This window comes from Monodelphis domestica, chromosome 4 (assembly GCF_027887165.1).
Source record: "Monodelphis domestica isolate mMonDom1 chromosome 4, mMonDom1.pri, whole genome shotgun sequence".
Lineage (NCBI taxonomy): Eukaryota > Metazoa > Chordata > Mammalia > Didelphimorphia > Didelphidae > Monodelphis > Monodelphis domestica.
This window is the reverse complement of record NC_077230.1, coordinates 124,144,688-124,164,560: the sequence shown is the minus strand read 5'-3', so window position 1 is coordinate 124,164,560 and position 19,873 is coordinate 124,144,688. Positions and strand designations below refer to the sequence as shown.

Genomic DNA, 19,873 nt, shown 5'->3' with positions numbered 1-19,873 from the left:
TTCCTAGCCTCCCTTTCCCAGATTTTATTACCTAAGCAAAAAGGGCTCTCTCCTATCTCTCTGTCTTTGCACTGGCCATGCCCCAAGGCTGGAATGCAACCCTCTTCCTGTCTGACATAACAATCCCCCACTTCCTTCAAGACATAGCTCAGTCTTTCCTTATCTCCCCAAATTATAGTGCTCTTCCTGGTAACAACCTTTTATTTATTCTCTACACATTCATATACATACATGTCTTCTGAGAGAATGTAAGTCTCTTGAAAGGAGAGAATAAATTTTTTTTTTTTGCATAGCTACATGGCCATAGTGCCTGGCATTTGATAGAAGCTAAATAAATCCTTACACATTGTTTATAAAGACATGGTGGATCCCTCAGCACCATGCTTTACACACAATCAATAAATATTCATTAAGCATCTACTATGTTCCAGGCCCTACAGTTAAGCACAGTACACAGAATCTCAATTGGAAAGGACCATTTAGCCCAATTTGCTTTGAATTTTTTTAGTATCCCTAACACTTAACTCAGTGCCTAACACTGTAAGATGGTATAATGACCCTTACAAAAGGTTTGAAAGTAGCAGTTTGTAGTATTTGCTTCTTCCTGGCCTAAGGGGAGGATGGCTACCCTCAGGCCTGAAACTCTAACAAACACAATCTGACTTCTTCTCTTAACAACAGTTTGCTTACTAAAATTGATAACTAGGATTTTGGGTAAGGATGGTGGGCTAGGAAGTTCCCTAAGCTTTTAAAATCTATCTGTCCCAGATCCCTCTGACCCTCAAGGGTATCTTCAGTCTCCAGCAAAGCTGGAGCTACATTACTTTCCTCTTGGTCTACTTTTCCAACCTTCCTATCTAACTGCCTAGTCTGAGCCCATCCAATTTAGTCTTTGATGAATTATGAGATCTAGTAGCTGGATCAGGAATCTAGTGACCAGACTAATCAAGTCACCAAAAGCTCAGTTTGAGGTTAACAGAGATAAATCAGCAGACTGAAGTAGTCAAGATGGTAACTACAGTCTTCTTAGGAGTTCACAAGATGTCTCTAGGATGAAGGAATTGCTGGCTGGGATCTTAGAGAGACACAGGATCAAGGTAGGAGATTAGAAATCTGGATTAGAGGGAGAGCTAAATCTAACCACTGTGACTGTCTCATTCTCCCACTCCCTCCTTCCAGGCTGACAGTTAATCACTCCAGAACATTCTGTCAGAATTCCAACAGTCTCTCATGCACATTCTAATTCCTTTGCAAATCAGCAAACTCCTGCATCTTTCCTCTACTAATTTGCACCATTGCCAAATTTATTTATTTTTCCCTTTCAACACACAGTAGGCACTTAATATATGATTGCAGCCTGAGGACCCCTTCTTTAAAATTTCCTACAAGTAGTTATCCATTCCTTGCTTAAAAATCTCAAATGGAAATTGAAAACCAAACATTTGATTTCCAAAAGAGCTCATTCCACATCCTTAAAGTACCTTTAATAGTAAGTTTTCCTCTACAAGACTAAACCTTTCTCATTTCAATTCTCACCAATTCTCTGTTCTCTGGAGCGAAGTTGTCACAGCTCATCCACTATTTGTGCAGTATTTATTCCTCCCTACGTCTTCCTTTTTCAAGACTAAACATCCCTCATTTATATAATCATAAATTTCAAACTAGATTCTCAAAGGCCCTTTAGTCCTACTTCTCATTTTACAGATGAGTCAACTAAGGCATGGAGAAGCTAAGTGACTTTCCCAAAGTCATGTAGCTAGCACATGGAAGAATCAGGAATCAAATCTAAGTCCTTTCACTTATCTAATGCCAGTTCCCTTGTACCAAATTTCCTTGTCTTTTTTAGTTCCGATGGCATAATTTCAAAGATGCCAGCATCCTATTCACTGCCCTCTGGGTAATCTGAGACTGCATTAGCTTATCAAATTGATAAGAAGCAAAATGCTAGCTTTAAGTTTAAGTGATTATGTGAAAATTACTTCTCTCCTACCTCTCAATGACTCAGGTAACTCTAAGTCTCATGAGTGGAGTCCATCACAAATGATATCACAGTTTGGACAAGAAGGTCAAGAGCTATACTATTCATTTACCCTGAGCTTACCATCTACTAAAATCCCCAAATGTTTGCTTTCTAACCCATGTTCTACTTTTGACATTGATATATTTATTCCTATTTAGATTCATCTTATTAGATTTGGTCCTATATTTAGCTTGTTGAAACTCTATTACTTGTGGCCTGTATGCAGATTATCCCCTCTCTTCTGCATCATATGTAATTCTAACAGCCATGTATGTATCATGCTAGTGATAAAAGCATTAAATAGCACAAAGAAAGGGTACTGGGACACTATACTACAAAACTCCCTTGAGATCAAAATTAAGCCAATAATGATTACTCTTTAGGGTTTCTCATCAAAACAAGTCTAAATCTACCTAACTAGACTAGGATCTAGCCCATCTTATCCTTAAAGTTAACCTGAAATTTCAATTATGTCAATAAAACAAGACATATAATCAATATTTATTGAAAGCATGAATGAACCAAATTCAACCTTCTCAACTTACAAATAAGGTAACCAAGACCTAAGAAGTATAATAAATCAGTCAAAACACAGGCCTATTATAAATAGTCAATAAACACTCACTATATGCCAGGCTCTGTGCTTGCTAAGTGCAGAGAATACAAGTGCTCTGCTTAGGGGCATGGCAGACAAAATCCAGCTTAGAGAAGAATGAGATGTGGTTGACCTGAGTGTCCTCCTTAAAAGGTTCTGAGAAGAGCCATTTAATTAGAGGGAGAGGTTCTCAGAGGAGCAGAGACAATTCCGGTGTGTAAACAGGGTTGGGATGAGACTTCAGGATGAAGAGGTGAGGCACTACTGAGGAAGTCCAAAGTGAGCCAGATACTGTTTAGGAGCTGAAGACCCTGTGAATGATGATTCAGTGTGAAGGTACTTCTTGGGGCAGAAATTTCTAACAATAAAGATCAGCAACTCTTCTGTTGAAGCTTATTATCTTAGAAAGTTGCATGAGTCTTTGTGAGTGGAAATAACTTGCCTACAATCATACAGATGATAAGGATGAGATAACCAAGATCTTAACTCCAAGGCTGGCCCTCCACTATGTATGGCACACTTTCAAAAAAAAATTCATCATTTGCAAACAAACACTTACATGCTCTAGAGTGGCTAAGATTTAAAGGACCTCTATTCCCAATAAATATTTATATAAAGTAAGGAATCATTTATTTTTTAAAAGCCTCTTCTTACGTTTTCTTATAAATGTAGGTTTCTGTATACTATTTTCCTAAAGTGAAAACCTCTTCAGTCTTTAAAGAACTGCTGGCCAAAACACAATATGAATATTACCAAAAAATTACATAATCCTAATTTGGGATTTTATTTCACTTTTAAAAGAATACAGAAAAACTGGAGGGCTAGTTCATAAAAGAATAGCAGAAATGAGTAAGAGGACAAGATAAGGAATAGTTTACCCAGGATATGAGAGGAGTAAAAAAGAAAATTCTGAGAAGCAATAGTGCTATATGATACCAAAACAGCAGCTCTCTTGCTTTTTTTGGCCTAATCAAGAGCTACAGTAAATCAAGAAAAAAAGGATCCATCAGGCTTCTAGGAAAACTTTCTTTATTGCTCTCACTTATCTTTCTGGAGTTAATTTTCCTGCAAATTGTAGGTTTCTCCTTTATTCTAAATAATTTATATAGATGAATGTTTTCTTTTCATGAACCTTAGTCTTACTGGTCCATATGTTTTCTCTGCCTATGTGATTTATTGTCAGAAGTAAGCTAAGCTTCTCATGCAAAGTAGTTCTACCTGATTGAATGCATTCTTATTTTGATTATGAATAATGATTTTGATATCTGTCTTTAAAATAGTATTTTCCCAGTATGATCAACATACACTAACAATTAAATATGTCTAATAAATTTATACTCTTATTTTCAAAGAAAGATGTGTAAAAGTATGAATTATTGGGCATAGTCTGTCACAAAAGACTATGATCAAAGAATCAAATTAGTATCTGTGAAGTGCTTAGCATGGTGCCTGGAACATAGTAGTTGCTTATTCTTTTTCATTAAGCCAAAAGATCACAAGGTCACAAGACTCAAGGGAATGTATGTCCCAGAGAAGAGTCTTGCCAACATAATGCACACTTATTAGACAAATCATTCTTTTAACTGTTTCCATATCATCTATACTGAGGTTATAGTTTATGTAATGTTTGAAAATTAATAGATTTTTAAAGTGTGACTCAAATCTATTTTCCTTGGCAAGTCTCAGATGACACTAGGCCCCAAACAATTCTGCCCATGAAGCCATTTTAGATAAAAAACACTTTTATACTGTAAATGTAGAAATTTAGGGCTTTTGGGAGAGGTTATAATATTGTAATGGTTAAAGTGTGGCTACAGGATTTATGTAATATTAAACAATGGCCGCCAAGGAATTTACTTATGAAATTCCTAAAAATGAAACACTCAAGTCAGAATGGAGTTTATGGAGGTTTAATCACACTGGGAGTAGGGAAAAGGATAGGGAGAGAAGGAGAGAAGAGAAAAGGGAAAGGGGCTACTCAACCTCTGACCAAGGCAGAGGGAGTTTTAGGCCCAAAGGCCCAGGTGGAAAGAATCAGTCCTTAACTCACGTGACCGATCTGAAGGAAAGCTGTCTGCGGGCGTCCTCTCTGTCCAAGCTCCTAACACCAACTCCTCTCTAGCTCTCTACACAGGAAGTGAGCGAATTCCAGAGGCTGTTCCCTACCTCACTTCCTGTGTCTCACAAATGCCAATGGTTGGCTCTAGCTTGGCTTAGGACAGCCCAGGTGGGCAGTTAGTTATTTCTGATTTGTCATTGACTAGCACATGCCCGTTTAGTGTGGGTGTGCACGATTTTTTTGGGTGCTAGACCAAGATGGAGACTTTTAAAATTCACAATACACGACAGGCTATAAAATATGTCTTAGCATTCGCTTTAGAAAGGATAGTGGGGACAAACCAAAACGCTACCTACCACCTGCTGAGGAAAAGCTGCTAGGCATTGTGTCAGCTGTTCCCTTCAGAAAGAGCCTCACCTGATGGGAAACCCAGGAGATGGCTGCCTGCTGTCACAAAGGCAGAGATGCCTCTGTGAATGAGAGGCGCATCTGCCCTCTGCAGAGAGCAGCTAGTGCCATCCCATCAGAAGAACATTTCACGCAAGTTTCGGAGCACCAGTTCATTTGTTCAAATAGCTTCTGGAAGAGGGAGGTAAGGCTGGAGGATACCATAAGCTTCAAAATGCTTTTATGAAAAGAGTTGCCTGTCATCTCCTCCATTAGAATGCGAGTGCCTGAGGGCAGGGGCTATTTCACTTTTGCCTTTACAATCCTAGGACTTGGGACAGTAACTGGGACATGCCTACATTGTTGTTCAGTCCTTTCGGTTGAGTCTGACTCTTTGTGACCCCATCTGGGATTTTCATGGCAAAGACACTGGAGTGGTTGGCCATTTCCTTCTCCAGCTCAATTTATAGATGAGGAAACTGGCAAAGCTAAGAAGTGTCTGAGGCCAGATTTGGGGAAGGGGGCGGGGCGGGGAGCGAGAGGGAGAGGAGAGAGGGAGGGCAGAGAAAGGGAGAGAAAGGGAGAGAAAGAGAGAGAGAGAGAGTGTTTGGTGGGTGGTAGAGGACACACTGCCTGTGCAAGAAAGAATGCATTGCATTGCCCTATATATCTGATTTCAGACATGCCACAATCTCAGCCTGACTTGAATCAGTTGTTTGCAAGGTGATTAATCATTGTCTCCCCCTGAGACATTCAAGGTCCTGTTGCCTATTCTTAGAAACAAGAAATCTAACATTGAAATATGACTCTTGGCTTTTTGTTCTTTCCATGCCTTTTTAATAAAGCAGCGGAAGAAATCTTGCCATGGGCTCCGCTGAGTTATGGTGTTTATCACCTTCGTGGCAAGGCTCCATTCCTCACCACTGTCACCAAACCAAGACCAAACATAGCAATGAGGAGCCTGGTAGAGGAGGACAAATGCTCAGGACTCACAGCAGGCAGCGATTTATCATATGGATTAATTGCTCAGAGAGACAGGTTTTCTTTTCGTATTTCTATAAACACAGCCTCTAAAGAACAAAATTAATTTAGCTAATCAGCAAAACCTCATTGCTCTGCATGGCAAGACATGGTTTATTTGTTTTTGACAGCCAGGGTTAATGAATCACAGCTCAGCCTCAATCACAGCTGGTGAGAGAAACAACACCTCCGGGTGTTACCTGAGAAAAAGGTCTTCACTTGGCTCCCACACGTACCTTTTCCGCATACTCAGAGACAATCTGTTTGATCTCCTCAGAGCGAAGCCCAACAATCTGTCCCACAGTACTCGCGGTCAGTCGGCTCTGAAATCACAGCAAAGAGCAGATTTTGGAAGCAACTTTCACAGAATCATAATAACTACATTCTTTGAATGTTCCTTGAAAAGGCGAGTCAAGACCTTTTCATTTTCATTTACCAGAGGAAACAATTCCATCAGTTCTACTATTTATGGTCAAACTTAATGACAGGAGCAGAGTAAATAAGTATCCAAATAAGCATTCACCTCCCTTTACTTAGTGTATTCAAATTGCTCATCATCATCAAGTGTTTATAGAGTACTTTAAAACTGCAAGGCAATATTAATCTTATTTGAGCCTTACAAAATCTCTATTATTATCTCAATTTTATAGATGAGGGAAGTCCGGCTTGGAGAATTTCAATGACTTCCCCAAGGTTACAAAACTGGGAAGGGTCAAAATCGGGGCTCAAACCCAAGTACCCTCTGAGCTTAAGTCCAACACTCTTAATGAGCCAGACTTCTGCCTTCTGAGCAAGAAAAGATCTTTACCCATTAATTCCAATCTAGGTAACTTCTCACCTTAAGGGCCACCTGTGAGGCTAAGCAGAACACTTTGAGAGCTGAAAGCAGCCTTGGAGATCCCCCTGTTCAAAGTGTTCATTTTAGAGATGAGGAAACTCAGGCTCTGAGAGAGCTCAAGATCACCCTGGCAATAAGTGATAGGTCCTCTAACTTCAAAGGCAGTGCTCTTTCCATATACCACACTGCTGGAAGTCTTAGGATACATTTGGATGAAGAGAGAGAAGGCTGAGTAATGAAAAGAATGGAAGAGAAAATAAAGAGATATTGGTACAAGCACACACACACACACACAAATGTACTCATTGCATTCATTTAATGCAATGAGGAAAAATAAAGATCACTTGATGGCTGTGGAACCTCTGAGTGACAGAGATGCCATCAATTACTTTGCTTTTGCTCTTGAGCTAGCTCTTCTTACTGTTTGTGTGACTTTAATCAAATTATTTCTCATCCCTGGGCCTCAATTTCCACATCAGTAAAATGCCTGCAAATGAAAGCATCCCACTTATGCACTGAGTTTATGTACCACATAGGGAAGGGGCTTGGGTTCTGGGAAGAATAAAAACAGGAAAATGAAGGCTTCACTTTCAATTAAAAAAAGAAGTTTGGGTAGCATAGTGGATTGAGTTCTCAACTTGTGAAGTAGAAAAACCCAAATTCAAATCCCATCTGTTTCAGGACTGCATGATCCTGGGCAAGTCACTTAACCTCAGAGCCATAGTTTTCTCATCTGTAAATAGGGGTAATAACAGAACCTACCTCACAGGAATACTGTCAGGACCAAATGAGAAAACATATATAAGGCAATATGCAAACCTTAAAAAAAAACAACTTCAGATCGATATCAACACTGGAAATAAAATCAAAAGCTATTTTTTACAAGTGTCCTGCCACACCTTTGATGAAGGATTACTATTAAATAGTAAGGCCTTTTCAGCATGGAAGAACACTGAGAGGGAGAGTGTAATAGGAAGCTATAAGGAAATAAGGTGTCGTAGGATATGAGATCTTCTCTCCCTGGAACCACAATGCAGAAACATTCCCACTGCCACTTACCTCATCCGTTGCCATAGCAGCCATTTTAGTCATCAGTGTTTCAATATGGCGCTAATGAAAGAAAAATGACAAAATTTGAGCATAAACTTTTAAAATGATAAACTATCATACTTGAAAAATGCAAAGTGACTATGATGGAATTTGTGAACTTTCTTTCCCTTTGGTCAATTCAATTTTTTTAATGATGTGTAATGAGCTAAGTTGGAGATATGACTATAATGAAATGACCATTTTGCACCTTCTGACTACAGGAAGGGACTAACCATTTTAGAAAGCTAGAGATGAAAGTCAAATTTCTTCCACGCTGGCTCAAATTCAACCCTAAGCTTTCTTTTTACATGGGCCACACACCTCTTCGGCAGCTTGAAGCTCATCTTCATCAAGGGATTTTCCTGACCCTGAGAACCCTGAAGACAACACCGTTTTCTTGTCCTCAGCCTATGAAAATTATAAATGAGACCTGTTAGTGGCAAAGTATTGATTATGTTTAAAAAAAGTAATAATTCAAATGGAAACAAAAATTGCTTTGTATTGCTAATTATCTACTCCCACAAGTCTCCCCAAATCCATCATAAGCTTCCAAAAGTATCTATATTCCTATACATCTTCCTACAGTGTCCTACATGCTTACACTGTCTACCCCATCACCTGAAATCTAGCAAGAACTTAATAAAAACTCACTGATTGATTGGAATACAATGCTAAGAGGCAGGGGCACAAATGGCATTACAACAAAATGTAAGCCCCTTAAGGATAGGGATTGTCAAAATGGTACCTAATTAAGTGTCAAAAGGGTATCACAGAAAATCACTGCTCTAGGAGCTCAGAAAGGTGAGAAAGCACTTTTGGGTCAATGTGGGCTTTAAAGAATAGGTAGAATTTAAAGAGAGAAAGAGGTGTGAGGGGAGAATGACGTTTTGATATCTGCCAAAAAGGTAGAAGGAAAAGTTTTTGGGCAGGAAAGGGCAAGTTGTATTAGGGCATGGTGGCCAAAGTCACTGATCCCTTTATTCCCTCAATATCAGTATAGACCCTGGAGCAATGGTTCCCAGACTTTTTAAGGGTCAATCACTAATCAATTTTGTTGATATCTTGGCTTTAAGTGCTTCCTTCTGTGAGAGCCCCACCATAGCATAGCTTTAAGAAGGTGGACTTCTGTAATAAAATATCAACCTATTTAAATACTAACTGGATAATAACTTTCTTCCTGGCCCATCATGTAGTAAATAAGTTGTTTTTGTTTTTTGATTGGATCAGTGATTTAACTGGTCTCAGAAACTCTCAGTGAGAAAATTCTCTCCATCAATGCAGTTCAAAAAATAGACTGCAACAAATAAAATAAAGTACTGGTAAATCTAATTAAAAAAAAAAGAAAGAAGAGAATCAAATTAACAGTATCAAAAATGAAAAGAGCAATCTTACCTCTAAGGAAGAGGAAATTAAGACAATCATTAAGAATTACTCTGCCCAATTATATGTCAATAAATATGACATTTAGGTGAAATGGGCAAATATTTACAAAAATATAAAATGCCCAGATTAACAAAAGAGGAAATAGAATACTTAAATAACCCCCATCTCAGAAAAAGAAACTGGACAAGCCATCAAGGAACTCCCTAAGAAAAAATCCCCATGTCCAGATGGATTCACAAGTGAATTCTATCAAGCATTCAAAGAGCAACTAATCCCAATACTATACAAACTTTGACAAAATAAGTAAAGGAGTCTTACCAAATTTTTTTATGACATAAATATGGTACTAATTCCCAAGCCAGGAAGACCAAAAACAGAGAAAGAAAACTACAGACCAATCTCCTTAATGAACATAGATGCAAAAAAAAAAAAAATAGACTGCAATGTAGACTTAAGAGATTTGTCTGGGACACTGAAAGATTAGAACTTATTTAAGGTCCACACAGTCAATGTGTCAAAGGAAAACACTTGAATCCAGGTCTTCTGGACTTGGAGGTTAGCTCTCTATCCATTATGCCACACTGCCTTGCATGCATCATGATATGTAAACAAAGAGACCAATGAGCTACAGAAGCTCCTTACTCAAAGAGAATATTTTCTGATTTTCTTAAGAGGGTAGAAATCACCACCATATTGCTCTACTTTGTATATTAACTGTATTCTAGGTTACTATTTTATTTAATCCTTCTCATTATTTTTGCCTTTATCTTAGGTGCTTCAGAAAGAGAGTAGGGAGAGTCTCTGAGTACAGGGACTATGTCTAATTCTTATTCTGTATCCCAAGCACCCCATGCAGGGATCCCCAAAAGAAAGAGCTGAAGTCTCCGGTCAAGCTCCTCCCTGATGGAAATGCTCACAGAAAACAATCTGCCCTCACCCACTGCTTCTCTTCAACTGCAAGGCATTTCCAGAAGGTAAGGACCAAGTCTACAACTCACTGGGATTGAAATATTATGTTGGAGGATGTAATAGGGGTCTGAAATGCCTGTGGGTTGTGAGGAACATGGAGTTAGAGGCTGCTGGTATGTCTCTTTCCTTTCATCTTAATGGCAAGATTGACTTCCCTGCCAGTAGTCAGTGGCCTTGCCTGTCAGTACCATCACTCAACTCTAACTGATGGGAAGACTTCAGAGGCAGCATGCCCTTGTGGAGGGAGCACTGAACTTGTAAGTGGCAGACTTCAGCTCCAAGCATAGATCTTGTCCTTAATAACTGTGAGACAGCCAGGCAAGTTACTTAACCCTTTTAGCTTCATTTTCCTCATTAAAAAAATCAGGATAGTGACTGCCTTTACTACTTCCCTTATAAAGTTGTGGCTAGGAAAGTTTTTCCCCCCTTTTTTTTCCTCAACAAACTAACAGTAAAACACTACCAAAATGTCAGCTACTGTTACACAGACACCAAAAGCACAAAAAGTAAGGAACCTCTGGCCTATTCCATCTTGGTGGATGCTATCAAGTAAATGATGATTAAAAATTCTATTCAAGAGATGATTAAAAGTTCTCTTTTTTTTCCACTCATTAGAGTGGAGAAGAATGCTGTGGTATACTTATTTTTTTTTTTCAGATTTGGTCATGTTGTTGGTCAATTTTGATGAATGGTTTTACTTTGTTACATGGAAATATCTGATGAAGAGTGGGTATGATGGGAAGTAATTGGGCATTAAAGAAGTACCAATTAAATTCTGAAAAGCAGTTGTGCTCTTTTCTATTTAAAAAAGGAAAAGAAAAATAGGAAAGAAAAAATCATAGGATAAGATTTAGAGCTGGAAGGGACTTTAGAGTCAATAGACTTATTTAAAGTAGTCCCTTCATTTTACAAATGAGGAAACAAAGGCCCAGAAAAATTAAGTGACTTGCCCAAGTTGACATAGATGGTAAAAGGGAAGACTGAGATTTGAACCCTGGTCCTCGGACTCCAAAACCAATAATCTTTTAACTATGGTACAAGAGTCTTTCACAATTAATATTAAAGAAATGAGTCAATGAATTACTTAAAATTACTTTCTCTCCAATCTCATTTAATGTAGAATATTTTGTTTTTAATTCTGTAGCTATTTCATTTCTTACCTTCTCTGTTTTATCTTGTCTACTTAATCCGTATCGCCTATAGGTAAAAAAAAAGGGGGGGGTGGCATCAGTTAAATGATTTTTTAAAAAATCATGTTAGCCTCTAGATTTTACCTATTTAAAAACTCACTTTGGACAGATTTTCTAAGAAAGTTCACACTTTAAAACAACACGGACATCTTTGCTCCTGAAAGTCAACAGATGAAATATCTTGGCCTTCTAATGTCCTGGGTAAAAGGAGAACCTTGTCTGCTGGCAAAATAAATCTTTATTTCTAAATAGGGTAAAGAACAAGCTTTTCTTTAAATGTGATTGCCACAAAAACAAACAAGCAAACAAACAAAAAGCCAAGCAAACCAAAAAGCACTGAAGAAATCAAATAAGGCTCTAAATAGCTTTAAGCTAAATGTTTGTGTGTGTGTTTTTTTTAATCAGCAGATAAGAGTTTGCTCTTAAACCAAGTGTTTATTGCTATAGCTCTTTTAACAAGACTAGTCCATTGCTTCAATCCCCAAAGGCTTTGTATCATTTGACTGGAGACTGCCACCTGTAGGGAAAGGGTTAGGTTACATTAAAAGGAAAAAAAAAAGAAGACGAAATACCCTATTTAACACAATTTCTGTGTTTGTTCAAATAAGATATGTAACCCTGGCTAATTCTGTATTTCCCTCAATGTCCAGTTTAGTGTTTATATCCAATCTGTCATGCCAATGATTCAGTTTTATTTTAGGAAAGTCTAGGTTAAGAAACATGCACAAATATACTTTAATTTCTATACCAGTATTTTTTTTTGAAGTCCATGCTAGCAAAAGCTAGAAAAAGAACAACAAAATCTTACCTTACCTTTTAAGTAGAACTTATGTGAAAATATATAACTAAAATAAACTTAACTTAAAAGCCAATCTTGCTGTTCTGTTTACTGAAAGTAGTTCATAATCTCTTAAAGAATCTGTGATCTAAATATACTGAATATTGCACATTAAAAAAAAAGTAAGATGATGCCTAGATCCAAGATAAGCTGCAAATGGGAATACAATTTATACATAAAAATAAGATGAGGGACTATAGAAGAAATTGCCTATCAGATTTATGGATAGGGGAAGAGTTCCTGACCAAATGAGTGATAGAGAGGTTCATGTGAAATAAATTTATAAATTTTTATTACATTACATTTAAAGGTGGTTTTTAAAAAAATATTAAAACCAATGCACCCAAAATTAGAAGAAAAGCAAAATACTAGGGGAAAAATTACACCAATTTTTTTTGATGAAGGTCTCATTTCTCAAACATATAGAAAACAGTCAAATTCATAAGAACAGGAGACATTCCCCAATTGATAAATGGTGAAAGAATATAAACAGGCAGTTTTCAGAAGAAGAAATCAAAGTTATCAATAGTCATACAAAAATGCTCCATCATTAATAGAGAAATAGAAATTAAAGTAATTCTGAAATAGTACTTCATACCCATCAGATTGGCTATCATGACAGAAAAGGAAAATGATAAGTACTAGAGGGGATATGGGAAAATAGGTACACTACTGAATTTTTTGTAGTGGTGAAATGACCCAGACATTCTAGAGAACAATTGGACCTAAGCCCAAAGGACTACACAACTGTGCATATTCTTTGACCCAGCAAAACTATTAATAGGTCTATCCCTCAAGGAGATTAAAGAAAAAGGAAAATGACACTAACATACAAAAAATATTTGTAATAAAAATAACAAAATTTTTGTGTGATGGTAAAGAATTGGAAACTGAAGGGATGCCCACAAATTAGGGAAAGGCTGAACAAGTTATAGTTTATGAATGTGATGGAATACTATTGTACTAAATAAAAGAAGATAGGGATGGTTTCAGAAAAACCTGGGAAGACTTCTATGAACTGGTGAAAAGTGAAGTGAGTAGCAGAACCAAGAGAACAATCTACCCAGCACCAGCAATATTGTAAAGAAAATCAACTGTAAGGGATTTAGCAATTCTGATCACTATAATGAGCCTATAGGCTCCTGATGCAAAAAGCTATCCACTCTAGACAGATAACTGATGGACATAGACTGCAAATTAAAGAATATTTCCCCCCCTTTTAATTCTTTTTTACTGTTTCCCCACCCCCTGCCATCCAGAACATGGCTAATACAGAACTACAGTTTACAGAGTTTCATATGTATAATTGGTATTTTTTGCATTCTCAATGGGTGGAGGACGAGGTAGAGGAGAAAACTGGGAACTGAAAATACAAAAAAAAACAATGCCTTGGGAATTATGCTGAAAGATGGATGAATTGATAGAGAGATAGAGCATTTGCTAAGTGCTTACTTCATGCCAGGCCCTGGGGGAAGTACCAGGGATGCAGACAAGGAAGCAAGACGATCTCTGCCTTCAAAGGATTTCCCTCCATTCAAAGAGGGAAAATAACATATAAAAGGGAAATGACAAGATCAGAGCCTGGCATTTCATGACACAGTCCAAGGTTCTGGTGGGAGGGTAATGAAAATGATGGCTCCACAGGCCAGACAATATGGTGTGAAGATGGTTAAAGAATCACTGTAAAGACAAGAATTTAAACTATAGGTCCGTCCCCAAGCCAATTATGGCAAAAGGTCTCTAACAGAAACTTCTTCAAAAATTCCCCTTCCTAGACAGGGGGACACTTATAAGCGATGTAAGATTATAGCAAATACATAAATAGTCCTTTATAAAGCACTTTCTTTACAAACATCAATATGATGTAGTTAGTGCAAAGATCAATATTTGCCAACTTACTGATGAGGAAACTGAGGTTCAGAGAGACAGAGACTGAGCTTACATGCTAGTAAATATCTGAGACAGAATTTGAACACAAGTCTACTGAAACTATGTGCAGTACTCTCTGCACAATACCAGGTAACCTCTCTATTCCTCTTCCTCAAAGTCCCTGGTGATTTTTTTAAGTGAAGAAGATGAACCAGGACAGAAACCTCACAAGTGCTGCCTACATGTACAAAAGCAAATCCCTCAACTCCCCTCTTGTCCTCAGCTATAGAGCTCAGAGACTCTTCTCTTTTCACACACCAAGAAGCCTGATGCAACATCTGACTGGTCTTCTACTCATCCCCTTCACTGTGGAATATGCAGCATCAGTACTGTGGTGGTAAAAGTATCCCCTAGACTTGAATGTAGTCATGTAGTCACCAATTTCTTAATTTCCAATAGAATAATTTGAAATCCCACTGTCAGTCTATCTGCATAAAGTAAATCCAAGTTGATTTCAAATCCATTTTCACTACAATATTATTATGGTTTCATCCTTCGGTTATTTCTTTCTCCATTGCCCAGTGGCCATTCATGCTCTCCTGGTCTCTCTGAAATCCCAATTGCAATACTTTTGCTAATGGGATGCTCTGTATTTTTTATCAAGGCCCCCAGTTTAACTCTCTGCAGTCTTTCACCATGTCTGCAATTACTGTGATGTCAGTCCTATCTTTCCTTTACCAGAAAAACAAGGACCTCTGGTGGGAAATATAATCTTCAAGGCAATATAACAATGTGCTTTAGTGGAAAAAAATTGAAATGTAAATAGTGGACTCTAAGCTCCATGGGGACAGGAATCTTCAAGTTTGTGTATAGAAAATAAGAGCTTGTTTCTTTAGATCATACTTGAAGTTAGAAGGTTTGGGCTTGAACTTTAATTGTGTACTTCTGTAATCTTGGGCAAGGATTCAGCTCCTGCAAACCTCAACTGCCTTGTCTTTAAAAGGAAGAGTATGTTGTACAAGAATATTCATAGCTGCGCTCTTTGTGGTGGCAAAAAATTGGAAAATGAGGGGCTGCCCTTCAATTGGGGAATGACTGAAGAAATTATGGTATCGGTTGGTGATGGAATACTATTGTGCTCAAAGGAATAATAAAGTGGAGGAATTCCATGGAGTCTGGAACAACCTCCAGGAAGTGATGCAGAGTGAGAGGAGCAGAACCAGGAAAACATTGTACACAGAGACTGATACACTGTGGTACAATCGAAGGTAATGGACTTCTCCATTAGTGGCAATGCAGTGACCCAGGATAATCCAGAGTGACTTGGAAGAAAGGATGCTATCCACATCCAGAGAAAGAACTGTGAGAGTAGAAACAGAGAAGAAAAATAACTGCTTGATTATATGAGTTGATGGGGATATGATCAGGGATGTAGAATCTAAATGATTACCCTGGTACAAATATCATTAATATGGAAATAGGTATTTATCAATGACACATGTAAAACCCAGTTGAATTGAGCATTGGCTATGAGAGGAGGGTGGGAAGAGGGGAGGGAAAGAACACAAATCATGTAACAATTGGAAAGATTTTCTTAATTAATCAATTAAATAAAATAAAAAATAAAAATAAAAGGAAGAGTATGAACTGCATCATATCTAAGGTTTATTGCCAGCCCCAAAATTCTATTGTGCTATGAATCTATACTTGAAGTTAAATTAGAGATAAAATGACATGGCACACTAATTAATAAAATGTGTAGATTTAATTTTAATTTATTCACTATGCATTTTGTAAAGAGTTAGCCTGTGTGATTCATTGACAACCACAAAAAGAAATAGAAGAAATTCAGTTTAACAAACCATGTTGATACTTATATACTAGGATTAAAAGGCAAATGAAAGGTAAAATACATTACATTACAGAGGACATTTAAGAGTAATATATAAAGGGGATACATAGGTGACTCAGTGGATAGAGAGCCAGGCCTAGAGACAAGAGGTCCTGGGTTCCAATCTGGCCTCAGACATTTCCCACTTATGTGACTCTGGGCAAGTCACTTAACTGCCATTGTCTAGCCTTACCATTCTTCTGCCTTGAAACTGATACTCAGTATTGAAGTATTAAAGGTTACAAAAAAAAAGAAAAGAAAATGTCATCAAGAATTTGATCATGTGAGTCCAAGGGCTGTGGGATAGAATGGAAATGGTGCTAGATTTGGAGTTGGGTAAGTGGGTCTGAGTTTGAACTCCAATTCCACCATATACTACTTGTGTAACCATGAGCAAATCACTTAACCTCAGTGTGCCTCAGTTTTCTCATCTGCCCCTCCACTTTCCTAGGTAAAATGAGAATGATCTAAATTCTCCACAATCACATGAGATTTCTTGAATATTCCTCTTAATTGGTCAATCTATCTCATGCTTGAAACTCTGCAGAGACAAGGCCATGCGGTATTAACACTATTTAAGCATCTACAGTTCTTATTCACTTTTAGTTCTTCCAAAAACTATAACAACTTCCTACCCTATAATTTTTCCTCCTTCCAAGTCATGTATGATATCTGGTAAGATTTCCATGGATAATCTCATGGATAATCACTGTCAGGATTAAAGTCTTAAAAAAGAGAGAGGTTGCTGGGAGTTGCCAGGTACTCACACAGCTTTGTGGCCTGGAATGTTGGCAACCTACATCACTTGGCATCAGTGGCACTGACAGCAAAGTATTCTTCTCCTCTGAAAAGTAACAAGAATAATAGAAACCAAAACCACACTATTATCTAGGCATGACGACCTAATGTTCTCAGATTCATCTAGGGCTTACCCACAGTAAGAAGGCAAGTTTTTGTCTTCAGAGTAATCTGAGAAGCAGGATATCTTGATGCAAAGGAATGATTCCAATGGAAGGATTTCAGAAACCAAGATTTGCCAAAAGGGCAAGATGTGCTGAGGTGGAAGCCCCTTTCTTGGCTTCATGTCATATTAACTACTTACAAGGTTACTCTTGAATTATTTAATTTGTCACATTATCTAATTCAATGTCTGAATTCCAAGCCTCCAACCTAAAAGAAGGTGTGTGTGTGTGTGTGTGTGTGTGTGTGTGTGTGTGTGTGTGTGTGTGTAGACATATACCACAGATAATCAAAGCAGATAATCAAGAGTTGATTAGTGAAGAAATGTTCTCTATTAGGAAGCATCAACCATACATGGCTTGGAAAGAGAGCCAATAACCTTTAAAGCAGTAAATGTTCACTTGTCAGTAGCAATCACTAAAGAAAAAAAATGTTTTAATTTTGGTGGAAAGCTACAAAAATAAACTTCAATTTCATCCCTGTTCTAGGGACATTTGTCAGCAAGGAGAACAATCTGATATAAGCCTTCTGATTCTTCTAGGAGATGTTAGTCAGAGTGTTGTTAGGATAGGTTACCACCCTGAGGGCTGGGTTAGAGGACAGCAGGCCACAAAAAAAGGAAGCTATTACTCTTCCCAAAACAGGTCAAGAGGAGCAAAGAGAAATACTCACATTGAAGAATCAGTAAATCTAAGAAGAAAACACACAAAGGGCACAAAGGGAAACTGAAGGTCAAGACTTAGTGTCAACAGAAAGATGTAAAAGTAGAGAATCATCTTACAAAGCAATAAAGTCTGGTCATTGGAACCGAGGAATTTATCTTTAAAAAATTTTTTTTAAAAACTTTAGAAAGCAAAATCTAAAATAGTGAGAGAGCTAAATTTTCTTCTTCCCAATTCTTCATTTTTGTTTAAAATAATGCTTAAAGGAAAATGGAATTTTTCTTTATCCTAATACTACAATATATTTAGAATACTGGGTTTTAATTTTTTTGTCTTTTCTCAACTCCTTGGAGAAAAATTTCAATAACAAATGAAATTCAAAAGCATCAGGAAGCTCTAAAAATGCCAACCAAACCCATTCTCTAAGGAAAAGGGAAAACAAAAAATCCTTGTAAAAGGCACAATTATTTGTTCCACATTTATGATTCCTGTTTTGGGACAGGGATCTCAAATATGAATCCTGCAACATATGGTTCCACGAGGACCACAGAACCTACTCACAGGACACGTACAAAATATGACACCAGAAGGAAAAATTCCAATGCCAGGAAATGCCAGGAAAAATTTTGTAAATCTAAAACTGAACACAGCTAATGTATCCAACTAACAAGCAGTTTAATAACAAACTTCCAATTGAGGAGTTTAAATCAGAAACTTTTACTAGAGGAGAAAACAGCATGGGTAGTGCCTTTTATTACCTGCCATATTCCAAAAGTGTAGTATGGACCCGAGATTCTTCATCTAGCAGCTCTTCAGCTCCCTTTTGACGTCTGTATTTCCGACGTGGCTTGTAAACATCCTGAAAAGCCAATCAGACATTCACAGAGTCAAGCATAGAAAAGGCCACTTCTGAGCTTTAAAAAGTCTAGGATCTCACAGATGTGGGTGCCTCTCCCCATGATGCAGTTCACAACCTATCTATCCATGCTGTCCTATATTAAGTGACTACTGACCATGTCTTTCTCTACGTTTGCAAAAGAATGTTTACCCACTCTTAATGGGAATTTTGCTCTCATTTTCTTGACATAACATGCATGCCAAAGAAGAAACCATTGGAAAAAAAAAGCAGTTGTTTTCAGTTCTCCCAAAAATTTCCAAAATCAAACATGGCATGATTTTTGCTTTGGGCAATTTAATCCTAATCATGTGGATTTTCTGGTCATCTGATTTCTCTGATGAAGACTTCATTTCTCAAATATATAGGGAACTGAGCCAAATTTGTAAAAATAAGAGCCATTTCCCAGTTGATAACTGTTCAAAGGATATGAACAGGTAATTTTTGGAAGAAAGAATAAAAGCTATCAATAGACACATTACAATGCTCTGCATCCCTATTGATGAGAGAAATGCAAATTTAAATAACTGACAGAAAAGGAAAATGGCAAATGCTATAAAAGATGTAGAAAAATTGGGACACTAATATACTGTTAGTAAAGTTATAAACTAGTCCAACTAGAATAATTTGGAATTATGCCCAAAGGTTTATAAAACTGTACATTCCCTTTGATCCAGAAATATCATTATTGGGTTTGTATTGGAAAGAGATAAAAAAAGAGAAAAAACCCTATTTATGGGGAAAAATTTCATAGCAGTTTTTTTGTGGTAGTAAGGAATTGGAAATGGAGAGGATGACCATCCATTAAGGAATGCCTGCACAAGTTGTGGTATATGGTTATGATAGAATATCATTGTGCTATAAGTTAATGATGAGCAGTTTCAGAAAAACTGGGAAGGTTTATATGGATTCATTCAAAGTACAGTAAGCAGAACCATGAGAACATTGTACACAGTAACAACAATATTGTAAGGATGAACAACTGTGAAAAACTTGGGTACTCTTATCAAGACAACGATTAAAGACAATTCCAAAGGATCTATGATGTGGATAGCATTTTTTATCATTGATTGTGAATGCAGATTGAAGCATACTTTTTAAAAAACTTTTTTTATTGTACTTGTTTTATTGTTTGTATTTTCTTTAGCAACATGGCTAATATGGAAATAAGTTTTCCATGAATCCACATGTATATTAGATAAAAAATT

At 37.3% G+C, this 19,873-nt stretch overlaps 1 protein-coding gene across 1 annotated transcript in view; it reads right to left on the bottom strand.

Annotated features, from left to right (window-relative positions):
• The window catches only part of CCDC93 (coiled-coil domain containing 93), a 113,592-nt gene that overhangs the window by 69,585 nt on the left and 24,134 nt on the right, over positions 1-19,873 (bottom strand). Inside the window, exons 7-11 of the mRNA XM_007494070.3 lie at positions 18,529-18,629; positions 11,521-11,557; positions 8,330-8,416; positions 7,979-8,029; positions 6,318-6,404 (exon numbers count right to left, since the gene is read on the bottom strand). Coding sequence (XP_007494132.2) covers positions 6,318-6,404; positions 7,979-8,029; positions 8,330-8,416; positions 11,521-11,557; positions 18,529-18,629 — 363 coding nt within the window. The remainder of the gene's footprint in view (positions 1-6,317; positions 6,405-7,978; positions 8,030-8,329; positions 8,417-11,520; positions 11,558-18,528; positions 18,630-19,873) is intronic.